Genomic DNA, 23,583 nt, shown 5'->3' with positions numbered 1-23,583 from the left:
TCAGGAGGTACAGATGGAAATCTCTCCAGAGAGTAGGAGACACTATTGATTTGAAGGAGTGTTCTGTACAGTGGAAATACATCCAGCTTTTGCATAGTAACCTGGGATTTAGAACAGCTGCTCAGGAAATGGAAGTTCTAGATTCATATCCCCTTCTAGTGTGAAGGACTTCAAATCCACATTCTCTACCCCTTCAAAAAGAGGCTTTACATTGTGCTAGTATACCTAGTGTGCTTGCTAACAGTTTTGAAACTATGTTGTTGTACTAGAGGGAACACTAAACTAATGGGCTTGATGCAAAAGCATTAAAACAAATCAGGCAGTGGTTTGGAAAACTCCTAATACCACGAGTAATGACTTATTTTTCAGCAAGCTATTCTGTTTGTGTATGGACCTGCTCCTACAGAAAGCTATGTAGAGTAGAGTTTACTGTGAGCTGATTATATTATAGTACATTATAAGTTTGGATAATGTCTGCTTTTGTCTCATAGTATACTTGCAACTGGAAAAAGAGAGCTGGAGGAATTCACAATTCTACATGCATTGACTGGGTGGATACCAGAAGTTATCCCTCTCCAGTAAGTTCCTCCATTAAATAATTTGCATATTGGTTGTTCAATAATTAATTCTATAAGGCATTATAAAAAATAAAACTGACCCCTAAAAGTGCTTCAGCATCAACTTTGGGAAATCTATGTTTTTTCATTCTGGCACTTGATAAATGAGCCCTCAGGGAATGCAGTTTTATTGCGGTAGGTCATACAGTTGCTTCTAAAGCTATTTGTCTGTACTTTATAAAAAGTATATCTGTACTTTATAAAATTAATTATATTTAACTAATATTAACCACTGTGGTGAAACAGAGATTAGAGAAATCTGTTCCGTCTAATATATAGAATATAGCAGAAAAGAAAAGTCTGCCAGTAATAATAACCTTGTATCTGAATGTACTAAAGAAAGGATATGTCATGAATTTGGAAGTAATCAAATTCAGCTAGTGTGGTGTTTTCACCTTTTAGATCAGAACAGTTGATATATTTTTATTTCCAAGCCAAAATAGTACTTCCAACCTATAGGAACATTTTTCAGGTATCCAGTATACATCATTTCTACTTTGTGGTTTTGAGAACAGACATAATTTTCCAGCTTGACATACTTTTTACAGAATTAATGACTTGAATGCAGGCACCAGATATTTAGACTTTTTTTTAATTACACATTTTTCCCTTTCGATGTACACTTTCTGATGAATACCTTGATAACAAATTGTTTAGATATGTGTACGATTTATTTAGGTGTAATTCTGTAAAGGCTATTTTAACCTTTATTTCTGCAATTTTTATGTCCCAGGCTTTGCCTGCAATTTACATTTTTGATGTACTAGTGTCTTACAGTAGGGTATATGTAGCCCATGGACTTAGAAATCTAAGTAACCTACATTTTGTTTCTCTATGTAGTAAGTTGTACAACTGCAAAAGCAAAACCAGTATTCATGACTCAGGCACTTACTGCAGATACAGTAAGGAATAAGGAAATGTGAATAGGACAGATTTTTTTTAATGATAGTGTAAGATGGCTTTAACTCATTGGACAAGTAATTTTTTATTTTTTTTTAAAGGTTGCATGGCATTAGCTTGCATGAAGCTTATTTATGGCTCTGAAAAGAATCAATCAGTTTTAGTTATTTTGGAATCATTGAGTTTCTATGGAGAAAAAGTAGGGCTGCAGCTGTCACATCATATCAAAAACCTGTTGTTACTTGTGGAATCAGTGGGAGAGGTGTGGAATTACCTGTGCTGAAACAATTGGGAAAACCTGGTTTGGAAGTACTTCTGAGAAGGCTTTTGATGTACAGAGTCAGAATCAAGTTATTTTGCAGTGTGGTGTATACTAGGAAAGTGGTCTGCAAATTTCCTTGCTGTAACTTTTTGTCTACTAAAAAACTATAGAAAGGATGCTTTATTTGTGTGCTGCTCTAAGCACCAGCTCTTATGGATCTGTTCATAATCTGTCTCTTAACTGATATACAAAATCTGTTTTAATAAATAAGAATAAAATTATCCAATAACTTTTCTATGAGTTGTACTGTCATTTGTAATATAGTGTTGCCTAAATTAATATAATGCTTCCTTTTCTCATTGCAAATATCATTATCATTGACATATATGTGTGGGTTTTTTTAAAGGCCTGGATACTTGGACAAAGTCTGGGGCTTTTTGAAAAAGACTGTGCCAGAATTCAAGTTGCCAAGTAGGAAAACTCCAGAAATCGATGTTACTGAGTCAGATACAAACCCTAAAGAGACCGAAGTCTCAGACCAAAAAAATGAAGTTGCATCTGTGAATAAGCATTCACATAAAGCTGAGAAAGCAGAGAAATCTGATAAACTTGTGAAAGGTCTGTAATTTTAGACAGTGTTATCTTTGTAAGCCTAGCATAAATCAAGTTAGCATAACCTCTGGCTTTTAAATTGTATTTCTTTACATGCAACTCTGTGGGTTTGCTGTTGTTTCACTGACCATGTTGCAATGCTTGTAGATTCTAACAAGTTTTAACTAGAGATCTCATCAGAAGCAGTACCAGTCTCTGTTATGCAAACAGCTTCATTTTCTGGCAGAGATTTGTTCATCTCTGTGGCACAACCATTTTTCTACAGACTGTTTCCTTGCAGAGGGAAAACAATCCGAGAGGTTACAGTTTTCCCAAAGGCAATGCTACTTTGACCACCATTAAATTATTAATTTCATAATGTGTGTTAAAAGCATGATTACCTACATGGGCTTCTGACAAATGCATTCCAATGTTTACCTGCATTTCTATTGATAGCAATTTTTCTGTTTACACTGCTAGGTATAGTTACTAATTTTCTTCAAGAGCTGCTAATCCTATTAACATTGAAATGCAAAAAAATTAGATTTAAGAAACTTACCTGTTCTAGTATGTTACTCTTGAGCATTTATATTTGAGACTGAGTTTTCTTAGTTGCTGATTTAACTTGAAGGTTTGGATGCAATTTCTCTACATTTCTGCAGTCTTTGGAAGGTACAATTAATACACTAAAATTTCTGTTTCTTCCTAGATTTTCAGAAAAATGCCTGCCTTCCTCACTTTGAATCCCAAATGCTAAGTCCTAATTATCAAAATTGTTAGGAAAATATTAGAAGAGACCTGGCTGCAGGATTATTCTCCCCTCTTAGAAATTCTTGCTAGCATTTTATGACCTACCCTACACAAGCAAACAGCCACTGGAAACAGCAGTGCTGTAATTTATTATTTACAGGGTGCTGTAATTTATTCCTAGAAAACTTTGTAAATTTAATCCTGCCTAAAACTTCAGCCTCCAACTCTGAGGCTCTACTCAGATGCTGTAGTAATGTCTGAGATGTTTTTTTTTCATTAGAATTGTATTTTCATATTATGTGAATTCTAAGGCTTGAAAGTAGGTTCTGCCTGTGCGAGACTTTCTTCTTGCATGTCTTTTGGAACCTCTGCCTCATCTGTGTTAGATCTTTTCAGAAATTTCTGGTGCAAGGACAGGAAGAAAATATTTGGCATGATGCCAGCAATTTCAGAATTCCAAACATTAGAGTAAGGAGTAGAGAGTTGTGTATTAACCAGAAGGTGAGACCTAAACCTTCCTAGCCCCTCTCAATAATTCTGCATTTTCATCTTCAGATTTTTTAATTTTTATTTTGAATTGAATTACATTAGTTCTTAATTCTTTCCCAACTCCTCTGAAACAGTTTGTGGTTGAGTTTTTTAAAAATTTATCTGAAATGCTAGTAATACATTTACACAGTATGAGAATTCATGACTGAAAGTTTGTATCTGAAAAAGAAAAATATTTAATCTTTATTTTGCTCAATAGATAAAACAGAGCATAAAGAAACAGGAAAGAAGAAAACCAAAGATGGAGAAAAAGAAAAGAACAAGGAAGCACATCACTCTTTGCAAGTATTGGCAGAGGGCCCACATTCTCAGACCTTACGTAAAAGTAAGTACTGTCCTTTTGAATCTAAAAATGCAAGCAGGAGAGACATGTAAAGCAAAGGGCTTTGGTTTTGAAAAATTGTTTAAAAATTGCAGGTTTTAACCTACTAAAATCCTCTATCATATTAAGAATAGTACTGCAGTAGCTTGTGTTTGATTTCAAAAGGTGAAGTAAACCTATGTGAATGTTTGGCAGTTTATGGCCAGTCATATTGGACCAAGATTTGTCCTAGTGGTAAACTGTCTTTCTGTACTGAAGAAAAGAACCCAAAAAACCAACAACAAAACCCACAAAAAACCTTCCTCTCCTCTTCCTCTTCCTCTTCCTCTTCCTCTTCCTCTTCCTCTTCCTCTTCCTCTTCCTCTTCCTCTTCCTCTTCCTCTTCCTCTTCCTCTTCCTCTTCCTCTTCCTCTTCCTCTTCCTCTTCCTCTTCCTCTTCCTCTTCCTCTTCCTCTTCCTCTTCCAGTGTAAGTGGCTTGAAAAATATTTCCTTCCCAGAACCATAAAAGTGCATTATTGCCCTACTGCAAGTTTTCACTCTGCCTATTGTGAGTACTTTAGGGAATTGTTCTTCTTTCTGTGATAAACAGGAATTATTTCTAAAGAGGTATTTAGCAACTCTTGTAATTGCTTATATTTTATCTCTAAAATGGAAAGGCTTTTTTGTTTTCATTGTGTACCTTTACCGTCTGTAGTACATACACAGAGACATATCTGTTACTTCAAAGTATGCAGAAACTTCTCCTACAAGCTTTTGATTTTGTGTGGGTTATAATGTGGTTGGCTGACACTGTTTGGCAGCTAAGCCCCCACTCGTTTACTCACTCCCCACCAGCAGGATGGAGGAAGCAATCACAAAGACTGAACCTCTTCCTCACCCAGTGTACTCCTTGGGGAAGCAGAGTGAGAATCAGAAGGATTTAGTGCTTTATAAGCTCTAATCAGCAATAGGTGCCAGACACATTGCACTGTTTTTGTCACATATCTGAGACACAGCACCATATGGGCTGCTCTGAAGAAATTTAGCTTTGTCCCAGACAGACCCAATACAGTAGGAATTGTGGGATCCTTGAAGCATTGAACCTCTGTTCATCCTATTGCGTGGACTCAGCAGAAAAGCAAGCCCTTCACCTGATGCATCAGGGCTCTTCTTGAGAGCAACGAGCTCTTTGGTCCTGTGGCTTGTCAGCCAGACAGTTCTTGGGAAGCCTTTGCAGACAATTTGTATGTTCCTATGGACCAGTTTTAGCATTCAATCTGCATTTCTCATCAGCCTTTTCTTCTAGTAACTATAACTCCTTTCCTACCTAGGAGTCACAGAACCACAGAATTATTGGGGCTGGAAAAGACCTCTGAGATCATCAAGTCCAATCTATGACCTAACACTACCACATCAGCTTGTCCATGGCACTGAGTGCCACATCAGCCTTTCCTTAAATACTTCCAGGGATCCTGACTCCACAACTTCCCTGGGCAGTCCATTCCTTCCATAAATATTTTTTATAATAATACAGTATGAGCTGCTTAGGGTCTTTGTTCCTATAAAGAGCCACTGCTCTGATTTCCATTTATGTTTCTAGTTTAATGGTTTTCCTAATAATTTCTGAATTGATGGACTGTTATTCCACCAGAGAATGCACTGGAGAATTTGGGAGTTTGTTGTACAAACGAGACATTTATTTCTTCTATGTCTCATTGCGTCTTGATACCAGTATCGTAATGAGAGTAAAGAATATTTTCTATGTCACAAAACTGTTAAGATATTATTATTATTATGTTTTTAGATTTTTGAAATCATGGAAGTGGATATGTAATGTTAACCATGAGAGTCAATAAGATACATAACATGTAACTCTTAAGTCCTTTTCATTTTCCATTTGCTTGATCAAAAGGGTTTTCACTTATAAGTAGAGACTGGAGCCTAATATTTTGTTCTGCGTTTTCAAATGCATATTATTCTGCAACATTTATACCAATTCTGAAAAGCACAGAGGCTGTTGTCACGGTTTGAGCCTGGCCAGTGATGAAACAACCACGTGACTCCCATGTGATTCCCCTTTTCCCATTATGGGATGGTGAGGAGGAAAGCCACCCAGAACATAGTGGGTCAAGACAAGGGCTGTGAGGTTTTCACTCACCGATTATGCTCACGAGCAGAATAGACTCATGGAAAAATCAATTTAATTTATCATTAATCAAATCAAAACAGGACAGAGAGAAAATACAAATCAGAGCTTAAATACTTTTCCCCCACCCCTATCTTCTTCCCAAGGCCAAATGACTTTGTTCTCAATATCTCCACCTCCTCCCCCAAGCAGCACAGGGGGACAGGAAGTGGGGTTTAAGGTCTGTTCATCACAGGTTGTTCTCTGCCACTTCTTCCTCTTCAGGGAAAAGGATTCCTCGCAGTCTTTCCCTACTCCATCGTGGAGTCCCTTCCCCGGGAGAAACTCCTTAGTGAACCCCCCTAATGCGAGTCCCTCCCACCAGACACAGTTCTTTGTGATCAAACTGCTCCATTGTGGGTGGCCCACAGAGCCATAGGCTATTTTGGGAACAGTCCCCTCCATGGCTGCAGGTTCCCAGCATCTGCCACGTGATCTTCCCGAGGCTGCAGGTCCACAGCTGCTCCACCAGGATTCCACATGGGCGGCAGGTCCACAACACCAGCACCACCGTGTTCCTTCAGGTTCTGCTCCCCCAGGCTCCTCCATGAGTGGAGGAGACAGGCACCACGGGATGCCTGTTCTCACCATGGGATGTAAAGAAAATCTCTTCAGGTGCCTTCTGCTTCTCCTTCCTCACAAGCCTTGGTCACTCTGCTTTAGAACTGTTCTCCTCTGGTGCTGATCTCTCTTCTGGTGTTGTTCTTTCTCTCCACTTGTTGCTTTTTCTCACCTCCCCCTTCTCCTCTGTGCTGCTCCTAACTACCATGTATCTCCTTTTCTTGAACATGTTAATGGCAGAGGAGAAAATCTTTCTGTTCATGATAGCCTAAGGATGGGCCAGGCATCTTGGAGCAGGGAGAGCTATTCCAGCTACTTGCAAGAGCCATTCTTGGGGTAGGGGACCCCTGCCCTGCTACCAAAAATGGCATTGCATCAACCCAGAACAGCTGTTTTCCTGAGGATTTAAAAAAATACCCTTCAATAGGCAAAGCCAGTCCATATGGAGCACAGCAGCAGAGTTTACATATGAGCACACCTAATGATATTTAATTCAACTGAAGTGTTTTGGAAAGTTAAAACTTACCATCTGCTCTCATTTGACAAAAAATATTTAAGGAAGACATTAAGATACAGTGAGAAAATTCTTTACAAGTCTTCAAAGCCAGTAAACAACTATCAAACCCAACAATTTTCATTCACAGCCTTTATTTTTCAGTGACTGGATATTCAAATGATACTTTCCCTTCTCCCAGGGACTCAAGTTTTTGTTCAGGTTGTGTACTACTCATTCCCTATAAATGAATTTGCAAAGCTGCAACTGTGAAACATGAACAGCTACAAGGATTCAGAAATTTTTAAGAAAGCACTGCAAAATTCTTAAATCCACACTGATGGATATAAATAATAGGCTTTGCTGAGTCTGTTTTGTTGTACTGTATAATATTTTTCATCTAATAATACAGTTTTCTCAAGGCTATTGTTTTCAACTAGTTTCCCCAGATGGTGAATTCACTCTAATCAATAGTATCCTTGGCAAATAGTTTGCATACATCCTCCTCATTTTTTGTGAAGTGAAAAAGGGTCAAATAATGTATTATTTTTAAAAGCTACTGACAAAATACAAAGGTACCAAATCTTTCTAATATTGTAATACTATTATTTAAGTGAATATGGTGTTCTTGGTTAATTATTTGCTGCCCTAATGATTTGTTTATTGCTGTTTCTTGACTGCCCTGCAGACATTTTATTTCACAGCCTATCTAGACTGAGTATGATAGCTTTACATTCCACCTAGTATTTGCTTAAATACTTTTATTTGAGAAGCACTTTTTAAAAGCAATGAGATCCATGTGCTTTGTGGCACATACTGTTCTGCAATGTGTAGGATATCGTAGCTACTACTGCTGTATTTTATAAGATCAGATATGTCATTAGAGTCTTAGATTAAACCTAGATTTTAGCCTTGCTTTTGAATAAGTTTGAGCCCACTGCTAACATTAGAGCTGTAGTTAACATGGGAATGGCAAGCATGCAGTGAGGAATATTAAGAATCTACTGGAAAGTAATTCTGACTTACCATCACCTTATATTTAATCAAGTAATTGAATTTCTTGAAGAATATTAAAGATGCAGAGATATCATACTGGTTTAAGAAAGAAGTGTTGCATACCTTCTCCATAAAAAGGATTTAAAGTCTGATAAACTTCATTTTCCAGCCATCTGCTTATCTGTTTCCTTTCTTTCCCATTTTTTTTTAAATTTGTATGCAGACAGCTTTGCTTTTATTTTGTATGACAGAAAATGCCTATTCTTAGAGAAACCTTCTTTAAGCTCTTTTAGGTCAAGGTACAGCCAGCCTTGGTTTCTATTAATCATGTGAGAATTAGCAGTGGTTTCTTTCACAGACACAGATATGAGTAGATTGTGTGGTTGGCCAGTACAGCAGATTTCTAGGGGTAACAAAATGAGGGAGCTTCTGCACTTAATGCCTTGTCTGTGGCAAAAGTACAGGGACACAAGCTTCATAAGGTGTGTGGTATAGGAGCTATAAAGTCACCCCCTCACACTTTCTGGAGCATTTTGAAGTTGTAGTTTCTGTTGTAAAAGACATATAATATGCAGATGTTGCTGATGGTCTAAATAGAAAAATTGATAAGGATTAAAACAATGTGTTTTTTAAATCCGTAGCTTCCCTTCTGAGTACTTTACAATGAGCTCTTGTTTTGAATGAAATAAGAGTCAGACAAAGAAAAAAAATAATTAAAATAAGACAAAGATAGCAGAATAACACTAATATTCATTTATTTACTCTTTGTTCTAAAACCTGTTGATATTTTCTCTGTAGAATCTTCTGTGATACCCCAGCCAGAAATGGTCATGTATGCTGTCTGCATACCACTGCATTTATTTGAAGAGGATATTTTTTCATTAGGGAAGATGGTAAGATTTTGTGCTCTCAGGACAGGAAAGCATAACTTAGTTATCAGGGAGTTTCATTTTCTACCAGCTATGTTATTACAAAAATAATTAAATCAGTGTAGTGAAGCCAGGTAATGAGCATCAGTTAAATTAACATTTCCCTACTTCTGTTTTCTGAACATGCATTTTCCTGCCAAAGCTTGCTCATTTTTTCAGTTCTACTTCACTTTCCCTTGGATCCCACAAGCTGAAGTCTTGTGGGAGAGACTAGATGTGGAGTAGAGAATGCATTATGATGAGATACTACTGAATAAAAAGATTCGTGATTTTAAGGGCTACTTGAAAAACATGAATTTTAGGTTCTTTTAAGACTAGAGTTGATGGATTCTCTGATATACATTATCTGATATGTTCTTCTAGAAAAAAATAACATGTTTATATCCACTTCTTTCATTAGTGTTGTAACTGGTGAAAGCAGCTGGAGTGTAGCAATTCATGCAGCTGGGGTGAAAACAATATTTAAATTCCCATTTAATCACTTACACTCTACAGAAAGCTATTTATAATTCCAGAGCAGGCTTGAGTTGATTATTAATTAGATTTATTTTTTTGTACATTTTAATAATATTTATTGTAATTAGGATACTAAAGTTTAAACTGTGTTCTCAGGAAACTGATAGGCTGCATAAAATCAGTTTCCAGAAATGGCTTGCAGGTGTTAGACTTTACTGTGCATAACTCCTGCACTATTTTCTTTTTAGAACAATATTTTATATTGTTTAGAAGACTAGCTTGTTCTCTGGGATTTTATTTTCATTTAAGGTCTCTGAAAATATTGTCTTCTTGCAAATAATAAATGATATTACTCATCAAAAAGTAAACTGGAAACAGTGTGATAGAGTTATGTATTTCCTGCTGCTACATAAGGCTTTGAGTCTCAAACTTGGCTTCAGACTGTTAAGGTATGAAGATTACAGAAAAAAGAGGCATGGCAGACCAAATAGGATGAGACAAACTAATCTTTATATGTGAACCAGTATTTTAGTAAAGACTGATAGAAAAATGGAAGTTGACATAAATTAGATGTAGAGATTTTTATGGGGGTTAAAAAAGCCTATTTTCAAGCTTGAGACATACTACACTGATAGAAATAAGTGAAGTTTGGAAGAATGGATTCATTTGGGTAAGAGTTCCCCCCTAAATTTGGAGAAAATTTTCTTATTGACTGCATTGTGTCAGAATTTCCTTCCAGAATTTTTGCAGTATCACTTTTAGCTTTGCTTTCTAGTGCATGTGTCCTTGGGTTGATATGGCTTGAATTTAGTTGTCTTAAGTTTGCTCAAATAAAAGAAAAAGATCAATATTTGAGTCATTCAAATCTGTCTTCTACTCAGCAGCTCACAAGTTCTCCTTTATGGCACTTAGCTGGTCTTCTTCAGAACCTTTTCTCATCTTGGATGTTTTAGCTTGCATTTTTAGGTTACATTGAAATTGTGTGGATCAAGATACCACTTATGAATATATCTTTAAAAATTCATGGATTAAAGGTGGCTGATATATTGCTTGTGTAGCTTACTGTGTTTGATATGATCTCCCTTCCAATAACTCTGAAAACCACAACTGTATTCTTTGCAGTTTGTAGCTACAGAACTTCAGGAGCATTTGACAATGAGCAGGAGCAATCAAAGAGTTGTTCTTGAGCATGTTAAAGAAAAAAGTTATGTGTGATTTATTCAGCAAGTAAAAGAAGGTGTATTTTTAAAAGAAAAAGAATTTACAAATCTTGTAACAGAACTTTCAGTAGTGAAAACATTAAGTACTGGACCATTACTATTGTAATGGGAAGAGCACCACTTAATGTCCACATCTAAAACTGCTCTTACGCCTGTGGCAAAGGTCTTCGGTGTATGGGTCAACTGCACTGCCTTAACTGTGTTTTATAAATAAGCCAGCAGATTTATAAATAAACCAGCAGATTAAAAACTTAACTTTAGTGATACACTGGTTCAAAGTCACATTGCATTATGGAGGTTTCACAAGTTAACTAATAGACCACTTACTTTTAGAATTGTGCTGCTTTATAAATCCAGAGTGAAGTAAGGACATTCTACCGTGGCAAAAGTATTTTTATTTAAACCAAAATGTTGCTACCGTTGTTTTCTTACAGCTTCATTCTACTTCACTACTTTCTGTAGCACCTAAAAGAACATGGTTCTATAAATAAATTGAAAGAATGTGTGAATCTATTATAAATAGTAAAATATATGTAAAGACTCCTAAGTATTCAATTATACTTTTTCTGCTGCATATCAAATTCTAATTAGAATATTTTTAGATAGCCTTGTAAGATGAACTATTTTTTTCTTCATTATCCAAGCCATGAGATACTTTTGTGTGCATACTGTTCTTTTTGTGAGAGATAATGAGAAAGGAGATCTGACAGATTATCTTTCCATGTTTCCTAGGCTGATTCTTCAGAAAAGTTGAGGCAGTATGGACTTTCCCACATATTTAGCCATCCTGTCCTGATCACTAGAACTAGGTCCTGTCCTTTAGTAGCACCACCAGAGCCACCACCAGTTCCTCACTGGAAACTTTTCCGTCTGAAAAAGGAAACTATTGTGACATCTGAACCCCAAGGTTTGTCTTCTCAAACCTCCAAAATAATTTTTTAATTGTATTTTAATTGTTATACATATTGTCAGAGCTATACTTACCTGACTAGTTTAATTTCGGTGGAATTTCCCTAAGGTTACTTTTTTTTTTTTTTTTTTTTTTGGCAATTTTAAATTACTTTCTCCTAGCCCTATTATTTCTTAAATGCTTTAAGAAGTTTCTTACTTTATCTCTAAAAAAAAACACACTAATGGAGAAAATAAAAGAGTATCATCAAAGTAATGCAGAGGTCTCTTATGCAGAGCCATGAAAGCTTCTGAACATCTTATAAACGTTTAAAGTAGGTGACTAGTCCTGCTACAACAACTCATAGCTTAGAGGTAAACTTGTTCTAGGATTTGTCTGTACTGCATAATGGGGTTAAATGCATGAAAATAAATAGCTTGAACATGAAAACGTTACAGGCATGTCAGCAAAATATACTGAAATATGAAACAGAGGAAGTTAGCAAAGGCAAAATCTGCAGCCATAGCTGTTTTGAACTACTGTGGATAGAGCTACTGCTCTCTCATGAGACCCCACCTGCAGTACTGTGTCCAGTTCTGCATCCCCCAACCAAAAAAGCACATTAAGCTACTGGAGTGAGTCCAGAGGAGGGCCCCAAAGGTGATCAGAGGGGTGGAGAATCTCTCCTATGAAGATAGGCTAGGAAAGTTGAGGTTGTTCAGCCTGGAGAAGAGAAAGCTCCAGGAAGACCTTACAGGGGTCTTCCAGTACCTAAAGAGGGCCTACAAAAGCTGAGGGGGGACTTTTCACAAGGGCATGGAGTGATAGGACAAGGGGGAATGGTTTTAAACTGTGAAATGGTAAATTTAGGTTAGACATTAGGAAAAATTTATTTAGTAAGAGGGTGGTAAGATACTGGCAGAGGTTGCCCAGGGAAGTTGTGGATGCCTCATCCCTGAAAGTATTCAGGGAGAGATTGGATAGGGCTTGGAGCAACGTGGTCTAGTGGGAGGTGGCCCTGTCCATAGCATGGGAGATTGGAAACAGATGATCTTTAAGGCCCCTTTCCAACCCCAGGCATTCTCTGATTCCATGATAAATGTTAAGCACACTTTTAATACCTTGGATATTTAGGATCAGAATGTTTAGCACTTTTTTTTTCCATGATACATCACCTAAAGCCATCCCCAGTTATTCTCTTCCATTCAAGTGTATACAGTGATACTTGGAGAATTATTTAGGGGTGATGAATCCTCTACATAAATTATTTATCAAAATTATAGTATTAAGTAATTCTTATGAATATATAATTAACAAGTTGCTTTTTTCCAGAGCCTGTGGTAGAAAAACCTGAAGAACATGTTGAGATTGCTAGCTTATTTCTTAATTACAAATTGAATCTTATCACAATACCCACAGACATGTAAGTATTCAATGTAGTTTCAGCATTACCATCCTATTGTTAGTCTGAGTCATTGTGAAAGCACAATGGCTTATGTTCACTTGTGTCACGGGAAAAAACTGCACAGGTCTTGTAGTTTATAGTACATCAGGGTCAGACCACTATACTGATTTATTTATGTCACCTAATTAATTAGAAATCAATGAACTGTATGTTTAGGATCAATATCAGCAATACAACAGATAAACCACTGTATTAGACATTTAGAACATTTTAATAAACACCTACAAGCTTCCAAACACCTTTCTGTAACTAATTGCAAGAATTTCTTATCACACGTATGCATGCAATTATATGTGCCCTCCTGGCATTGAGAATTCCAAGCACAGCTTCTGCTCTGGAAGTTCTACTTGCACACACCTCCCAGTGGAGGTGCAAGTTAGGGTGCTCTAAACTTTATATGGTGCCCCTTACCATCTGCTAATAATACACATGCTTGTGAGAAAGCCAACCAGGAGGTGTGAGTGCACACAGCTGAGGGGTGGGTTCCTACTTGTCCCACACACCCTGTACAGACAGTCCCCTAGGTGGATGCACAGTGCTCAGGGCATCTGACATGGAAGGGCTGGGAGCTCTGTCAGGCAAACCCACTTTGCCAGTTTCTCTGCTCCAAAGAGGAGGAATATTCAATAGATCCCTTCCACCAGGAATATTCTTTGATGTCTTTCAAACTTTTCTTCCAATCACTGGTCTTTTTCAGTTCTTGAAGATGACAAGGAAGTCGTTGGTGGGCCAGTCAGTATTTTTCTGGGTGTCAAATATTTAGCCTGGAATAATTAATGTCAATGTTTATTAATACAGCAGGCTGTTCTCTGTTCATTATAGTTTGTACAAGAAGCTGAGAGTGCAGGTGAAGAATCTCATGCTCAAAACCTACCTATATAAATGTCTTGTGTTAAAGACTATTTGGAATTCCCATACAGCCTCAGAAACCAAGGTATACAGGCTATCTTAGAGAAGAAGTTTCAGATGTATGGATGGCTTAGTCGATATTCAGTATTCAGCACAATACTTGTTCACTAAAAGAAAATAAAATGTATCAGGGCCTTGGTTTTTTTTCCCTACAATCCATTGCATAATACATTTCTGTCAGGCTTCAGCTTATGATGTGGTCATTTGGTAGACAACTGCTAGAATTACTGATGTTTTTTTTTTATTCTGACTGAACTCCTGACTGAGGAAATATTGAATGTATCACATACCACGTGAGCACCAAAAAGTTTGTTATTCTGCGGTATATTTCTTTTCTTGAGATGGAGTCCAATAACAATTTGTAAATTGATGGAGGTGTTTATATTTTTTTAATGTGTGTACACCTTTTGCTATGTACATCTGTAAGTGAACTGAATAAATTACATACTTGGCAGGTTCTGCAACAGCATTTGTACATGAAAATAACCTTGGAGTATTCTGGGAGTATTTTTTTTTTGCTTATACAGTTGCATTTTATTATATAAAAATACATTACTTATTTCTTGTTTTTAAATAAAAGGAGTAAAAAGATACAGCAATGCTCTAGGCAATATTCATTAAAAGGTTATTATTAAAGAATAAGAGAATAATAATTAAGATGTTGCAATATTTGCATGTTGACATATTTTATATTGGGTTTTTTTCATATTTAATAGAGTGCTTCATGGTCAACTTACTCCATTTGGTCGAGGACAGTTTATTTAATGTGCTAAGTGTCCATGACAATCAGCTAATTTAATCTCTTATGATTTAATTAACTACCTAAATAAGATAAGGGACTTTGATACACAATTGAGACTGAAACAGTTTTAATCCCTTACTTTTATTCTATTAAAATATTTTGAAGCTTGCAAAGGCAAGATAATTGTTACTTTGTTGCTGCTGATGATCTTGATATCTCATTATCTCAGTCCTTAAGAAAGAGGCAAGATAAAACACATGCTTGTACTTTTCTCTGTTCTTTATTGCTGCAGTAGCAACATGGAATTTAAGTCTAATTGACATGTGTGCACCATTGGTTTGGTCTTGTTCTCCTAGTTCACTTAAGAAGCAAGGAGTTATTTATATTTCCATCAGTTATTACTTCTGCTTCCACTGAAGTCAGCAACAGAGTTTTATTTTACTCCAACCAGAATAGGCCTTGCACAGGTTTCCTTGGTTATCATGTCTTTTAGCTGTCTGGTAGCTATGGAGACCCATTTTGAGGAAAAAGACAAAAACTATTCTGACACAAAACACTTTTTTTTGCCCTACCTTCGTTTAAGTAGTACACATTACAATTTTTTTTCTTCTCTACATAACATAGAGATTTATTCAGTTGTGGCTTCCTTATCTAGTTTTCCTCAGCTGACTTGGGGTTTGATTTCTTGAGGACCAGGTAGGAGGGCAACAGTTCAGGTCTTTTGAACATAGATATGTGGGTAGTGCCAAGCCGGTAACGATAAGGAATTATCCATAGGTGTATTCTCTGATGCCCTTTTAAGATATCATAATAAAGGGGGGGGGCACAAAATTTTATGAATAGTTGTTATGAAGATGTAATTCAAAAGTAAATGTATGGGTTACAGTGTTTGACTTTTTTTATTTAGACACGTTCAATGTTCTTCTATCAAAAAGGGACTTCATTTCGTATCTTCTCTCTCATCTGTTACTGGAAGTGATGAAGATGAAAGTGAAAGTGACAGTAATGTGGATATAAGTCATGATGGGAGAAACTCAAATGCAGAAGGTTCTTTACAGGTAATATTTCCTTAATTTTTTTAAGTTGACCTCATTTTGTATTCCAAATGAGAGTGAAAGTTAAAATAGAAAATAGAAACAGAAAACTTAAATATAGGTTTTTAAAGACTTCTCAGTAAGTTGGTTTTTTTTTTCCCTGTTATTCAAGTAACTTCCCTACCTTTTCCCCTTTAGAAGTATGTTGATGTGTACTGAGTAATAATGCCTTATACTTTTTGGTTTAACCCTATACTTTTACTATTTATTCCTCAGATTCTGGAAGTCCTGTTGCTAACACTACAAGATATTTTGGTTTTGCTTTTTAGAGTAAGTTTGACAGGACAATCCTAAGATAGTCAGAGGTCATTATAAATAAACATTATTTCATTGATTAATGTTACAATTATATATTTTATCTGCAGTGAAGCATGTTAAAAGTACATAAATACTTGAAAAATGTAAAATTTATGAACACATGCCTTAAAATGGATTCCTCATTTGGTTCTCAACTTGACGACTTCAATCTAGATCTAGAAACAGAGTTAAAGATCCAATGCTGAAATTGTCTACTCTTAAATTTCAGAAGGTTTGCCTTCTAAAGGGAATCCTTTGCCACCTGAACAATGCAGTGAGAGGGTGGCATTCCTCCAAACAGGTTCATGAGATGTAGCACACTGAACACAGGTTCCCTAAGCTAGCCAAGCAGCTACTAGTTACTCCACTGTAATTTTCCAGGGTAGATAAGATTAATCTTACCAAAGTTAAGTAAAAAATTACAAGGATGACTTTGGGCAGTTTGAGCTACTCTGTGGTGGTTTTGGGTTTTTTTTCTTGTTTTTGTTTCTCTTTTAAAATTGGAACGTACATGTGCTACCGAAGTCTGCTTTTAGAGAAACCTTTAAGAAAATGCTCACTGTAATGTTTAAATCTTCTTTGTTGAAGAGAGGAGAACGTGTATATAAACAACAGTTCAATTACTACTTAATGACCATTTTAAAGCCTTTTTAGTAATTACGACTTACAAAAATCTGTACAAAACCAGCAGAATAAAAAGAACCTGTAAGTAGTGCCTAACAGTCTGTAACTATTGCTTGCATGACTTCAGTCTCTCTAGCTGTACAAATATAGATTTAGTTAATTATAAATTAATAGACATTTATGTGCTAGAAGCATAAAAGTAATTTGGAATGTCACTTTGATTCTTCCTCTGGTTCAAGAGTCTACAAACCCTGTGACTGTAGAAAGCTGATCTGTCACAGCAGAACATCCAGTCAAGGAGAAATAACAAGAGAGAGAGACACTGATAAAACTGGAATGGTTTGAAAAAGACATGAGTATGACTTAGTCTCAGGGCAACCAAATTCAGATATTAAATGTAAGAAGTCAAGTGCAGCTCATTGACTTGTACTTGAACCTTAGTTTTGCCTTGATTTAAATCTCATCTGAAAAATGCTCTACATATGTGGTATGTAAGTTGGAATGCATTTGAACAGATTGCAAAAGAAAATAAGGATTTTTAACTTGCAGAAAAAAATTATTTTACATATTAAATCATTTAATAAAAAAAATTATGTGGATAGCTCTGAGATATTAATTCTGGGAGGACTTTCTTTCCATATGGTTAACAATAGACATTTATACTTTTCTTTTTAAAAAATCAAATAGTGTTTATAAAAGCAAAAACTGGCAGTGAAACTTAAATATCCCCAAGTCACTAAGTTATTGCTAGTTTGTAGGATTTTGTAGTATATGGAGTGTGATTTGCTTTGTCTCCATTTTAAACTGTGCAACTGCTATTCAGGAGGTGTCTCCTTTGAAACCTTTGCTACAGATTTCTTAAACTTCTAGGATGGAGCTGTATTGTTTTAAGCTGACTAAAATTCAGTCCGTTGCTGTGCCAGATCATCAGCAAGTTTAAACTGGCATATTCACTCCAATGTTAACTTTATGAAGTTATATCACTGAATATCTGATTCACTGTTCCTAAGGTCTGTTGTCACAGAAACAGTCTACTGATAAATGAAAGATAAAATTTTAGTAGCTGGATGTACCTCCTTTGAGGAATATCAAATTGAAAGACATGGCATTACCCCTGGTGTCCTCAAAGTACTCATGCCAAAGAACAAATGCCTTGTTATTGATTTTTTTCAAAGTTCTTTTTTTCCCCTAATTTTCCCATTCCCTTCAATTTTACAGTGAAAAAAAAATTTTTTTTTAAATCTATTTTTGGTCATTTAATTGATCTTGAATCATCCTGTTACAAAGAAAATACATTTTGTGAATTTTTTTGAGTAAAAACTCCATAAAATAGGACCTGGTTATTTAATGAAGAGGCTCACTTTCATCCTTACTGTAAGGCTTCTTATGACATATTTCACAAGCCCAGTGAATCGGTGACAGATGGGTGGAAAACAAAAAAATCTATTTTCTACAAATTTTATAGTTCTCAAAATTACTTCAATCTGCACAAAATGAAAATTCCCTGCTTATTTTTTCAGGAAAAAAAGGAGACCTGATATATGAGGAAAATGAATTAGGAGAGGGACGTGCTCTCAGCTTAGGCACTTGTGGTATTGAGAATCGTTCTGATAGGGCTGCAAATATCTATTTGCTAACACAGTTTGGGGCAACTCCAACTGTCCCAAAATTGGAGAATAAAAGAGAAAAGGTGCCTGTAATCCAGTGTCCTTAAGCTATTCCTTGGTCTGTGCACAGTTTTGCAGCTGTTTGTTCTTTTCCACCACTACCATTCTTCAAAAGCCACCTCTGTTACCTTCTCCCGCATCACAGCTAAAACAAGAACTGATATTCCAGTTAGTGACAACAGTGACTCAGGAGTAGGCAAGAAAAGAATGAATCCAGATGTTTCTCTAGATGCAAAACCCTTGTTGATACAATTCTCAGGGCAACATCAAACCTAGGAATTTAATACAGTGTTGAATTGTTAGAAATATTTTTGTCTTTGTCACTTTGGAGGTAGATTTAAATGCATTTTTAACATTAAAAATTATGTATTTGAAGCTTTATTTCTTCATTTGCAATTATATCCAGAGAACTTTTCTTTGGAAGAAGACTGGTGATTTTTACAGATAAAGCACTTTGGAAATATTTCCATGCATCTACAGTAGAAAATGATGCTGCTTTAAAACAAACAAACAAACAAACAAACAAACAAACAAATCTTAAAACACATTATTTGGTGGATTTGAATAAAGTAACAACATAGGTAAAGTTAGGAGGCTGAACAGTACAAGTGAATCCTTAAAAGTATCAAGATAGTTATAAATTCTGCATTACCATTGTTTTTTAAATTATATGTTAATGGCTATAAAACATTATAGGTGATAAATTAGATTCCAGATCACAGGTACTTCCCTAGAAAAACATTGGTCTGTCTATTGGTGATGGACAGGTAGGTGTTATGGTGTTTTGTATTTATTTGTTGTGGTTTGGTTGTTGTTTTTTTGTTGTTTGCTTGTTTTTAATATTCTACTACTATAATAACTTCTTGTCTGTTTCTCTATCTCAGAAAGGACTGCCACAAAACTAAATATTTTCTTTAAGCAAATAATGCATATTATAATCACCACTGTGGGTTTTGGGTTTTTTTCACTTTATAGGAGATCATCTCCATTTGCCAGGAAAATGAAGAGGCCCACAGTACAGGTAATTGTGTATCAAGTTTATGTTCAGACTCCTGTCATTCTGTTATTGATTGGCCTCAGTGTTAAAGCTAATTTACAAATAAAACCACTCATATTATTGGTTGTTGGTTTTATAAGAAAAGATTTTGAAGAACGGGTAATAGCATTAAAAATTACAGAGAGTATCATCTTCAAACTCGTATTAAAAAATCCCTAATTTGTAGAATATATTTTGAAAAAATAACATTTCTGATAAGATACCTTCTAGTTAAACATTCTGCAATTTTGCACAGAGAATTTTTATGTGAATTATGCTTTTTCTTTCTGAAAGAGAAATCAAGAAAAAAAGGACAACATCTATTTTAATAGCTGTTACTCTGACAGTGTTTTTTTTTAATCAGTATTTGAAGTGTATTTAGACTGAGCCATTTTTTCCAAATTAGTGCTTCTTTAAGTAAAAAGTGAATGCTTTAAGGATTTTGCCAGGAGAATTTAGTAAGAGCTACCTTTTTAAAAGTGCTTGCAGCAGAGTGAATCTCTCCTAAAACTGAATGCTAGGAAACACATTTCCTTTTTCCAGTGTTTTGAAAGTGAATCTCAGAGCAGAAGAACACAGGAAACTTGTGAACAGGACTTATGCTTTATTTACACCATGACTTGCTCATGTGGTACTCATCTTTGTTTTGCTTTTCAACTCTCAGTCCATGCAGAAGCCTATGCAATGCACTTTTGCTTTTTAGGCATTTCTGAAGGTTGGTTCTAGGGGATGAAAAGACGTAAAATACTGTGCTTTAAAACTTATTCTTTTATTTTGTTCTCGGTGTAATATCTGTGAACCTCTCTTACAATAACTGAGAAATTCAATAAATTTCCTCCCAGTTAAAGCATGTGCACAGCCTCCTAACTTCTACAGTATATAAACCCAGCAATTTTACCCAAAATGTTTAGATATTTTTGGATTTAAATATCTCATTCTCTCCATTCTGGAAAAATATACAACCTATCAACCATCTCTAGTAACTTAGCTTATACTAAAAGTACAATGAAGAATGAATTTTTAAGTATCTTGAAACAAATGTAAATTATACTTCTCCCAAGTCTATAGTATTAAATAGTTTGCAACAAATTTGAAAAGTATCTGTACAATATGGGCAAGTGGTAAAATTTTGAGGATAAGAACTGGTGCATGAATGTCTTTTTTTATGAACTTTTATTTCTTATTCATAGCATTCCACTAGGGAAAAAAAAAAAAAAAAGAGCAAAGCAGAAGAATTTCATTTTATCAAAATGCTGCAATGTAGTGAGCTGGAAATATATCTTTCCATTATTCTTGCACAGCTGAATGCCAAGGCCTAATAGAAATATCGTTGCAGTTTGTGACTCATTAAGCCTTCTATGAATATGTTGGAATTTTAGATTGTTTTTGTAGCTGTCAGTACTAATTGACTCTGAAGTTGGTGTATCTCAATAGCCAGATTGCTGCCTTTTCTGTTTTCTCAAAAGTCTACTAAAGAACTGCCCACCAAAGTAACACTTCCACAGCACAAGGACAAAATGGACAGGTTTCCATTCTCTGGCCTATAATACTAATAATTCACATTACTACTGCTACAAAATCCCTTGTAATCAGGTTCTCTTCACAATCTCTAGGCCATCTCTACCCATGCTGTCATTTCTCTCTGCAAAATCCTTTATTCCAACTTGTCATAGAAAATACTGCTAATCATTACAGGATTTGAAAACTGGAGCTCTATGCTCCTATTAGGTGTTACAGGTATGATTGCTTTTCTTTACAGAATACTCTTCCTTTTAGTGTCTTAACTATTAACTACAGCCATCTTTGAAAAATTATTTTTTAAAGAAAAAAAATCATTGGGAAAGAAGGCTTAGGCTTAGTAATATATCTTGCTTCAATGCTTTTCATTGTGTCATGTACTATAAGTTATGAGAGTTATTTCATATTACTATTACTTCAAAACAATTCAGCTGCTTTGCAATCCACAGAATATCTGGGAGTATGAATCATGAACCACTAATGAGAAAAACAGAGAAATCTTGTAAAAATGTTTTATTTATGAGTATGGGGGTTTTAATATTCTTTTTAACATGGCTAAAAATTGCTCAGATTTTGCAAAGTATGTGAATGAGAATTCAGTAACTTAATTTCTTCAGAATTTGATTGCAGGTCATCAGAGAGTTAAATACATTAATAGTTTAATGTCAAGAAATTTCTTTCTGTTCACTTGAAGCAGATTTAAAACACATTCCTATTGAGAGCAATGATATTTTACAAGCTAACAAATATAAACAAACCCTTTTCTGGATAAATAATTGCTTTTCAAATGTAAAACTTTTGGTTTAGGTAGGAATCCCTGTTCTTTTGTGTTTGGTGTTTTGTGGGATTTAAAAGAGAATTTTAAAATATTCTTATTAAACTACTTATAAAGTCTCTTGAAATTTTGTGCTATTAAGTTTCACCAAATGCAATGACATTTTTTTGTAAAAGTATAGTACATCACTGTCTTTGTCTAGAATATCCTCAGAGATGGAAATCATAGCTTTGCAAATCTACTCTTTATCCTAAAATGTATCATTGATCTTAGTCGTGCTATGTTGTAAATGAAAAGTCATATTTACACTTCCTCAGTTTGTGGTGTTGTCACAATAAAGCAGTTACATTCTCTAGATGATTTTTTCTGTGACTGCCAGTGACTTCTGATGCAGATACCAGATCTGATGGAAGTGATTGGTAATATAATTTTATTGACATGATTATCTGTTGTCTCACAGGAATCTTGCTGTTGGCAGCATCTGTCCGAAGACATAATAAATAAATAATAAATAATAAATAATAAATAATAAATAATAAATAATAAATAAATAATAAATAAATAATAATAAAGACTAAATAAAGCCTGGAAATAGCAAAAACAAAAAGTGAAATTTCAAATAAGCACACTAGAAATAAGTATGACTGTAGTGAAATGAGGTAACCAGGTGCCACTACTTGCCAGGGAGTGAGCATGAGCTTGTGTCAAGCCCACCTGTGCCTAATTAGGGTGGGCCCCCACTGTGCATGAGCAGGACCAGGGGGCCAAAGAAGATGAGTCCTGAGGCATAGGCTCAGCTCAGTCCTGAGCAAGCCAGCAGAGAGGTCAGTGGCTCTTGGAGCACTGTATTACCTTCATTGTGCCACCAGCGCTCATCGCCTGCAGGGTGAGGCTCTGAGGAGTTTCGAACCCGGGGCCTCGGTATTGCAGTACTGGGTCTTAGCCAGCTGCGCCACCAGAGCCTCACCCTCCCTTTTATTGGCCCCCTGGTCCTGCTCATGTGCATTGGGGGCCCACCCTAACTAGGCACAAGTGGGCTTGACACAAGCTCATGCTCACTCCCTGGCAATTAGTGGCACCTGGTTGCCTCATTTCACTACATATGACACCAGTGTACAGTGTATACAGGGTATATTGAAGTAGTACACAGTAATGTGGAAAAGTTCATTGATCATGTGGGCAATGTTTATATTTCCCATGAAAGTAGCTAGAATCTGACATTGTCAAAAAAGCCTTCCTTTCCCCCACCCCTCAAAAAAACCACAATAAAACCACAAAAAAAACCCCAAAAACCAACCAACCCCAAAACACTCCCAAAAGCCCAAACTCTAAAACCACTGTTGTATTCTACCTAGGTAAGTTATTTTGCTTTTAAGTTAATCTACTCAATTGCCTGCATTTGAAATTTCTTTTATTGGCATTTGACTAAATAATCCGTAGTGGGTTAGGTCACATTTTGTATTTCCTTTAAAACATTCACTAATCTCTAGACTCCTTGCAGAATACCTACATTTAAAGATCCCTTAAGTACCACTTTGTGGATTTGAGATTTCTCTGCTTTATTATCTCTGTGCTCTGCTATGGAAATATTCAGTGTGTTAAGTTCTTGCAGTTTCTGCTGCAAATAGGAAATTTCAGGGTTTGTACCTCTAATCCAGTCAGCCAGGCTGTCTATCCCTTCTTACTTAAAACTGAGGTAGGGAATTAATTTCACTTTTGAACCACTGTGTACATATTCTTTACAAGGTAGTATTTT

The 23,583-nt window shown here is 35.7% G+C and overlaps 1 protein-coding gene across 1 annotated transcript in view; it reads left to right on the top strand.

Moving 5' to 3' along the window:
* The window catches only part of ADGB (androglobin), a 96,147-nt gene that overhangs the window by 29,062 nt on the left and 43,502 nt on the right, over window positions 1–23,583 (top strand). The window contains 7 exon segments of the mRNA XM_030447520.1: window positions 492–578; window positions 2,186–2,397; window positions 3,869–3,994; window positions 9,005–9,099; window positions 11,544–11,718; window positions 13,033–13,123; window positions 15,724–15,874. Coding sequence (XP_030303380.1) covers window positions 492–578; window positions 2,186–2,397; window positions 3,869–3,994; window positions 9,005–9,099; window positions 11,544–11,718; window positions 13,033–13,123; window positions 15,724–15,874 — 937 coding nt within the window.

This window comes from Calypte anna, chromosome 3, assembly GCF_003957555.1.
Source record: "Calypte anna isolate BGI_N300 chromosome 3, bCalAnn1_v1.p, whole genome shotgun sequence".
NCBI classification, from domain to species: Eukaryota; Metazoa; Chordata; class Aves; order Apodiformes; family Trochilidae; genus Calypte; species Calypte anna.
Note: the sequence above shows the minus strand (reverse complement) of the source record. Positions and strands in the feature narration are given on the sequence as shown.